The following is an 8546-nucleotide window of genomic DNA, read 5'->3' as shown; positions in this document are numbered from 1 at the left end:
AGAGAGAGAGAGAGAGGCTCAGGACAGACACAGGCTCTCCAATTTCCTGCCTGTCGGATCACATTGAGCAGACAAGGAACAAGCAACAATTCTGACATCTTGAAAGCGTTTACAAACCACCACACACGCACAAACACACACACCTCTTTCTCCATCTGTCTGTGTCTTTTCACACTCCCACCAGCTCTTTTCTGTTCTCTGTGTGTGTGTGTATATGAAAGGCTGTCTGTTTAAGAGAGAATAAGAGTGTGTGTGTGGGTGACTTAAGATGTGCAGGTTAGAGAAACAGAAATCAAAGAAATGTGTCTTTTCTGGGCTGCAATAATTTCTCTGCCAAGAAAACCTTTAAATGCACACACTATGTGTGTGTGTGTGTGTGTGTGTGTGTGTGTACATGCTTGTGTGTGTCTGCTAGTTAATTGAAGCGGGGGTGTCATACAGTGGCTGGGTTCTTATTTAGAGCCGGTCGCCGTCGGCAACCGCATCCGCCTCCTGCTGTCCATCAATCAAACGTCTCCTTGTCTCTGACTGCATCCATCTCTCCTGTTTCCCTACTTTATCCATAAACTCAAACTCATTCACGAGAATAACTACGATCATCTTTTAAAGTGACAGTTCAGCAAAAAATAATCATCATGCCTCATTTTGTTCCAAACCTGTAAGACTTTTTTCTTTTGTGTTACATAAAAGGAAAACTGAAAAGACTGTACTGGTTGCTCTTTTTCATGCTGTTATAATGAATAGAGACGGAGGTAAAAGCATCTGGACAGCAGTCCATATGACTCATGCAGTGAAAACAGAAAATACTAACTAAATACAAGTTATAATAACTGAAAATCTTCACCTCCAGTAAGGTTTGATTGAATTGATCTGGTTTTCACTGACTCGATCTAATTCCCAACCCAATGAAGCAAAATTGTGAACCAAATCAACCGATTCACTGAAAAGATCCAAATCAGACAAAAAACACTTTTACAAATTGGACATCAGTACTTAGGAATGCACAGAGATTTTCTTTGAAAAACAGCTTAATGCTGGTCAGTTCCTCACATAAAGCTATCATATGACTTCAGAAGATGTGTAATATAGGACCTGAGTTGTATGAAATATTTTTATAGTGCTTTTGTATACTTTTTTGGGGGCTTAAAAGTTTCTTTGTTCATTGTAATTGCATAAGAAACAACTCTTTTTCTTCTTTTGTGTTCCACAGAAGTCAGTCATACAGGTTTGGAGCAACACAAGGGCTGTGAAAATGCATTGTTGTTGTTGTTAACTAGAACTAAAACTATTAAAAATCCTTTGCACTCATAAAAAATAAAATAAAATAAAAACTTAAATGAAAATGAGAAATGTTGCCTAACTGAAACGAGTTGAAATTGAAGCACAACAATGACTAAAACTGAAGTTAAATTAAACGAACTAGAAATATTTTAAATCAATAAAAATGCAAAAGCACATAAAATTACTACTTAGAATTAAAATGGAAATATATAAACAGAAAACTAAATCAAAATATTAATAAATAATATAATAGCATATAAATAATACTAAAATAATACTGTCACAATTTTCTATTTTTGGTTGTGCTACCGCTTTAAATCATTCCCTGACTCTCCTTTGGCTACATTCAAACAGTCAGTGTTTGGGATTGACTGTATTTACTATCAGATGTGACTCTTCAATTGTCCTGTACACACTACTGGAGCAGATCCAATAATGTCTGTACAGACGGGACACCGAAATCAGTCCTCTTCTCTAACTCCGTTACACCTGTAACCTCAGCGACAATTAAACTAAATAAAGACATTAGCTCAGTTCTCAACCTAGTGACCCGCCTACAGCTGGCCACTCAAACGCTGCTGGGTTAAGCAGGTAAAGAGTAGAATTACACAACCTTCCAAGATGCCTCGTTTCGATTAAATTCATCCTTCATGAGGAAGACAATCCCTGAGAACAGTAAAATTATCATCTAAGATAACTTATGAAGAGAGAAAAGTGTTCATTATATTTCATTCAATAATGGAAAGTATCAATATTATTTGTGTGATATGTATTTTTATGCCTAAATAGCACAGTAACCAGCTTTTTGGGAGAGATGAGTCTTGCGTACTTTGTGTTATTTTAGTATCACTGGGATACTATTATAGTTTTTGTTAATATTCTGAATTAGATTTTATTTTAATTTTAGTTAAAGTTTAAATTTGATTGTATGCTTTTGTCATTCTTATTAGTTTATTTTTTTTTTAGAATTTCTATATAGCTTTTCTTAAATTGTATTTTTTATTTTATTTAGTTTTATTTAAGTACTTCAACAAACTAAATGAAAACAAGAAATGTTGCCTTGGCAACTATCTGAAAAAAAAAAAAAAAAACACATTTTCAAATAGCACAGTAACCAGCTTTTTGGGAGAGATGAGTCTTGCGTACTTTGTGTTATTTTAGTATCACTGGGATACTATTATAGTTTTTGTTAATATTCTGAATTAGATTTTATTTTAATTTTAGTTAAAGTTTAAATTTGATTGTATGCTTTTGTCATTCTTATTAGTTTATTTTTTTTTTAGAATTTCTATATAGCTTTTCTTAAATTGTATTTTTTATTTTATTTAGTTTTATTTAAGTACTTCAACAAACTAAATGAAAACAAGAAATGTTGCCTTGGCAACTATCTGAAAAAAAAAAAAAAAACACATTTTCAATTAATGTTTTAACTGTTTTATTTCAAGCCATGAAAATGTTTCCTTATGGTTTTAGCTATCGATAATAACCCTGGCGAACAGCACAATTTTTATGTTGCCTATGTAGGGTTCAGAATCAGTCACTTATGAGGTTCAATTTCATTTACTACGTTGCCTATGTAGACAGCAGACAGATAGAGAGCTCACTGGGCTTTAAAACAGAGCTTTTGCATTGCGGCTGACACCTGTGCATTCTGTCTGGTTGTTTTTTTTATTCAATTCAGTTTTTTCTTCCCTTCATTCAGTTTTTCTTGCTTTGCAACCACACAATAACCTCACTTTCTGCCATTTTACATAATCTGAGAGCGGCTGACAGTTGTAACCTCAGTGACTGACAGTCAAATAACCTCTCAAGCTCACTCTTATATATGCAAGTCAGCGATGTGACAGCCAAGATGTTTCATCAAGCGATGTTTCATCAATACAGCACGCATCGACAGCATCAACTCACTGGAAATTCAATAGTGACTTCTGAAGTTTTCAGACAGGGTGAAAGGTCACTGCAGGGTGAAGGGCGAGCGCTCATACCTGGACATGTAGTCGTTTCGCACCAGCAGCAGGTGCTGCAGCAGAGACAGGAAGAGAGGTTCAGCTTTAGAGTCCTTCACTGTGTTCATCAAGATCTGGAAGACTTCAGTCATATCAGTGACACAGAGTTAAAGAACGACAACAAAAACAAAAAGAATATGTAGTTTACTCTCCATAACTGAAAATACATCTGTCCAGTGTTTTTGTTATTGGTAAATAAAATGAATCCTATTTAAAAAAAAAATAAATAAACATTTTCTAATAGACAATGCTGAAACAAAATAAAATATTTTATGAAAAATTTAAACTAAATGAAAATTAGAAATGCTGCCTGGGGTTTTAAGTCTCAGTTAAGTTTCTGCTGAAGTAGTAAAATCATTTAAAATTCTAAAACTGAATTAAAAATAAACTAAAATCATTTTTAAATATTTTTAAACCACATTAAAAATGGCAAATGCACATAAAACTACTACACAACTGAAATGCAAACTTATTCAGAATAGCAATAAAAGCGTATTTATAATAAATAACACTAAAACAACACCTGCAGTTAATATTATATGAATTTTTATTTTAATGAGAGAACTATATTTCATTCAGCTCCACTGTGATCATTTCTAAGACCATAAAATGATGCAACTTTCAAATAAATTTCAATTAAATTATTTTTTCTTGCCGTTTATCTTTTGTGAATGATTGATTTAGACTGGTTGTGACAAACACACAAAATCCAGCCTAGAATTTCTGACGCCATCCGGTGGACAAAACATGAAAATGAGATTTAAAAATCCATATTCTCAGGGGTGCACATAAGTTTTTTCAGGCTGGTTCTCATAAGAGCACCTGAAGTTTCGGTTTGGTCCTCACACTGCACATAGTAAATATAACTATACAAAACAAAAACAAATGAATAATAGTGATAATAATATTATTGCACTTTATTTAGTTTTCTTTTTAATAAAATAATGAAGTGTGATAATACTATTATATTTGAAAATAAAAAGGGTGTATTAAATAAAAGTACGTGAGATGTCGCAGTTTTGCATTGTGCTTTGAAAACGGCAGTGGATAGCCTAGATTTACGCTTTCAGTTTGAATAGAAATCTTATACACTATTACAGTTTGTCGATCTAAAATGGTAATTGTGCTGTTTTAACTGTTTTATTTCAAGCCATGAAAATGTTTACTTATGGTTTTAGCTATCGATAATAACCCTGGCGAACAGCACAATTTTTATGTTGCCTATGTAGGGTTCAGAATCAGTCACTTATGAGGTTCAATTTCATTTACTACGTTGCCTATGTAGACAGCAGACAGATAGAGAGCTCACTGGGCTTTAAAACAGAGCTTTTGCATTGCGGCTGACACCTGTGCATTCTGTCTGGTTGTTTTTTTTATTCAATTCAGTTTTTTCTTCCCTTCATTCAGTTTTTCTTGCTTTGCAACCACACAATAACCTCACTTTCTGCCATTTTACATAATCTGAGAGCGGCTGACAGTTGTAACCTCAGTGACTGACAGTCAAATAACCTCTCAAGCTCACTCTTATATATGCAAGTCAGCGATGTGACAGCCAAGATGTTTCATCAAGCGATGTTTCATCAATACAGCACGCATCGACAGCATCAACTCACTGGAAATTCAATAGTGACTTCTGAAGTTTTCAGACAGGGTGAAAGGTCACTGCAGGGTGAAGGGCGAGCGCTCATACCTGGACATGTAGTCGTTTCGCACCAGCAGCAGGTGCTGCAGCAGAGACAGGAAGAGAGGTTCAGCTTTAGAGTCCTTCACTGTGTTCATCAAGATCTGGAAGACTTCAGTCATATCAGTGACACAGAGTTAAAGAACGACAACAAAAACAAAAAGAATATGTAGTTTACTCTCCATAACTGAAAATACATCTGTCCAGTGTTTTTGTTATTGGTAAATAAAATGAATCCTATTTAAAAAAAAAATAAATAAACATTTTCTAATAGACAATGCTGAAACAAAATAAAATATTTTATGAAAAATTTAAACTAAATGAAAATTAGAAATGCTGCCTGGGGTTTTAAGTCTCAGTTAAGTTTCTGCTGAAGTAGTAAAATCATTTAAAATTCTAAAACTGAATTAAAAATAAACTAAAATCATTTTTAAATATTTTTAAACCACATTAAAAATGGCAAATGCACATAAAACTACTACACAACTGAAATGCAAACTTATTCAGAATAGCAATAAAAACGTATTTATAATAAATAACACTAAAACAACACCTGCAGTTAATATTATATGAATTTTTATTTTAATGAGAGAACTATATTTCATTCAGCTCCACTGTGATCATTTCTAAGACCATAAAATGATGCAACTTTCAAATAAATTTCAATTAAATTATTTTTTCTTGCCGTTTATCTTTTGTGAATGATTGATTTAGACTGGTTGTGACAAACACACAAAATCCAGCCTAGAATTTCTGACGCCATCCGGTGGACAAAACATGAAAATGAGATTTAAAAATCCATATTCTCAGGGGTGCACATAAGTTTTTTCAGGCTGGTTCTCATAAGAGCACCTGAAGTTTCGGTTTGGTCCTCACACTGCACATAGTAAATATAACTATACAAAACAAAAACAAATGAATAATAGTGATAATAATATTATTGCACTTTATTTAGTTTTCTTTTTAATAAAATAATGAAGTGTGATAATACTATTATATTTGAAAATAAAAAGGGTGTATTAAATAAAAGTACGTGAGATGTCGCAGTTTTGCATTGTGCTTTGAAAACGGCAGTGGATAGCCTAGATTTACGCTTTCAGTTTGAATAGAAATCTTATACACTATTACAGTTTGTCGATCTAAAATGGTAATTGTGCATTAACAGCTGTCAAATGAGCGTCTGAACTTATTTACACAGCACATTTTTTTTTGGCCACGCATGCGCACCCCTGCATATTCTGCACTTCTTTATACTTTGTATTCATAGTCTACTTTTTTTTTTTTTTTTTTTTTTTTTAAAGAGTAAGGCAAAATCCTGTTTTTTGTGAAATGACCCATCTATAGAGTGTAAACTATGACGCTCTGTGAGCTGAAGGATCGTCTCAGCTTGTAATAATGATTCTGCACTTTTGAGACACCTGGTGGCCAGTTTCTGAACTACAATCACATGCAGGAAAACAAAATCTGCAAAGTAAATAAGTCTACAAAGCCCGGCCTTGAACACAGGGCTCTTCAAAAAGTGTCTCATACAGATGATTAAAGTCAGCAGTGAAGGATATTCCATTTCAAGACGGACATCGTCCAACCGTGAGCGAAGATCTTCAGAGTCTTCATCAGCCTGCTCTTCAAACACCTGCAACTGAACCTTGAGCTCCTCGTTCTCAATCGACCTCACCTCCTACACGCACACATACAGATGGAGAACTTAAGTGAAACTGAAATTCTGATTGTGCTATTATATAAATCAGTGATGAGTTAGACCAGGGCTGTCCAAACTCGGTCCTGGAGGGCCGGTGTCCTGCAGAGTTTAGCTCCAACCCTAATTAAACACACCTGAACCAGCTAATCAGGCTCTTACTAGGCATAGAAACTTCCAGTCAGGTGTGTTGAGGCAAGTTGGAGCTAAACTCTGCAGGACACCAGCCCTCCAGGACCGAGTTTGGACAGCCCTGAGTTAGACAGTAACAAGATGTGATGAAGAAAGTAAAAAAAAAAACACTAAATGATAGTTGGACACATTATACAGTGCGTATACATACTGTGAGGTTATTTTAGTATAATTGAGATACTATTATAGATTTTCTTAATATTTTGAAATTTTATTTTTATATTTTCAGTTTTAATTTGAAAGTTTTAGCAATTTTGTTGTGTGCTATTGTCATATATTTTTTTTTAAGTCAAGTTTTTTTTTTTTTTTTTAAGTTTTGGTTCACAACAAAATTACTAAAATATTAAAGGGATAGTTCACCCAAAAATGAAAATTCTGTCATTAATTACTCGCCCTCATGCCATTAGGGGTTTGTAACGACATGAGGTTGAGTAATTAATCACATAATTTTCTTTTTTAAAGGGAACTATCCCTTTAACTAAAATTAAAATGAAAAATAGAAAAAAACGAATTCAAAGTATTATAAACTTCAATACTACATCGATGCTAAAATAAAAATGGTCATATGACTCATTCTACAAAACCAATTCATTGATCCATTTGAGTGACTCAAAAGTGTTTCAGCACATTTCCTTTTGCAACAATATAAAAATTCTAACATTAGATAAATACTCCTGTTGACCACTACAGTAATGAAAATATTTAAATTAGAGTTCTTGTGATATTTTGTAAAGATAATATTGCTATTAATTTTTAACTTCTTAAATATAGTCACATTCATTGCATATTCGTTTTTGGTGTGCTATGTTTGTCTAGTAAGTGTGTGTGTCCGGACCTTCAGCTGGTCTCTGAGACCCAGTCTCATGAGCTCTGATCTGAGGTGGATCCTGAAGTCCAGCTCCTCCACTCGACTGATGAGAGCGTTGATCAGCTGCATACAGCCGGCCTGCTCACACACACACATAACATCAGGGAAACGACTTCACATCAGCAGCCTGTGTTCTCTGTCACGTGCGAGTGTTTTACCTTGAGCGTGATGGAGTTTTTATGCATGCCAGACAGCAGCGGCTGGAACCTCTCAATCTCCTGCTCTTCAGCCTGTTCAGTGATGCACTCCAGAACTCGCTCGTGCCTGAAACACACACAGTCCATCATCTTACACTTAAAATGACTTTGTGGATCATTTGAAGTGTAATCTGTTAAGGTTTGTCTTGTACAACATCTTCCAAACTTCCCTCTCTGCTGTAGCACTTACATCTCATTTGTTTTCATGTTTTTACGTGTGAAATGATTGGCTTTGTTGTTTTTAAATTTTTTATATGTCTTTATATACGTTTCTCATTTCCATTTTAGTTTAAGTGTTAATTTTGTGTGTGCATTTTTACTAGATTTTTATTTTTCTATATAACTTAAATTCATTTTTAGTAATTATAGTATTTCAAACTTATTTCAGTATTTTCATGATGTTTCATAATGTCTAATATTTGCATTTTATTATATTCCATCTTTACTTCAAATACCAAAAACAATGTGAAAACGTGAAAGAGGAATTATCAGTCGGCTAAAAATTTTACCATAAAATTTTTTTTAATTTAAATTAAATTATTATGTGTGTGTGTAAATATTTCTTAAATATATACAGTAAATGTTTGTGAGTGTGTATATATATATATATATATATATATATATA

General features: G+C 33.6%; 1 protein-coding gene across 1 annotated transcript in view; it reads right to left on the bottom strand.

The window, feature by feature from the left end:
• The window catches only part of diaph1 (diaphanous related formin 1), a 108990-nt gene that overhangs the window by 93609 nt on the left and 6835 nt on the right, over positions 1-8546 (bottom strand). The window contains exons 8-11 of the mRNA XM_016443225.1: positions 7883-7988; positions 7692-7802; positions 6528-6646; positions 4978-5094 (exon numbers count right to left, since the gene is read on the bottom strand). Coding sequence (XP_016298711.1) covers positions 4978-5094; positions 6528-6646; positions 7692-7802; positions 7883-7988 — 453 coding nt within the window. The remainder of the gene's footprint in view (positions 1-4977; positions 5095-6527; positions 6647-7691; positions 7803-7882; positions 7989-8546) is intronic.

The sequence above is a fragment of the Sinocyclocheilus anshuiensis genome, unplaced genomic scaffold, assembly GCF_001515605.1.
Source record: "Sinocyclocheilus anshuiensis isolate Anshui unplaced genomic scaffold, SAMN03320099.WGS_v1.1 scaffold1008, whole genome shotgun sequence".
NCBI lineage: Eukaryota > Metazoa > Chordata > Actinopteri > Cypriniformes > Cyprinidae > Sinocyclocheilus > Sinocyclocheilus anshuiensis.
Note: the sequence above shows the minus strand (reverse complement) of the source record. Positions and strands in the feature narration are given on the sequence as shown.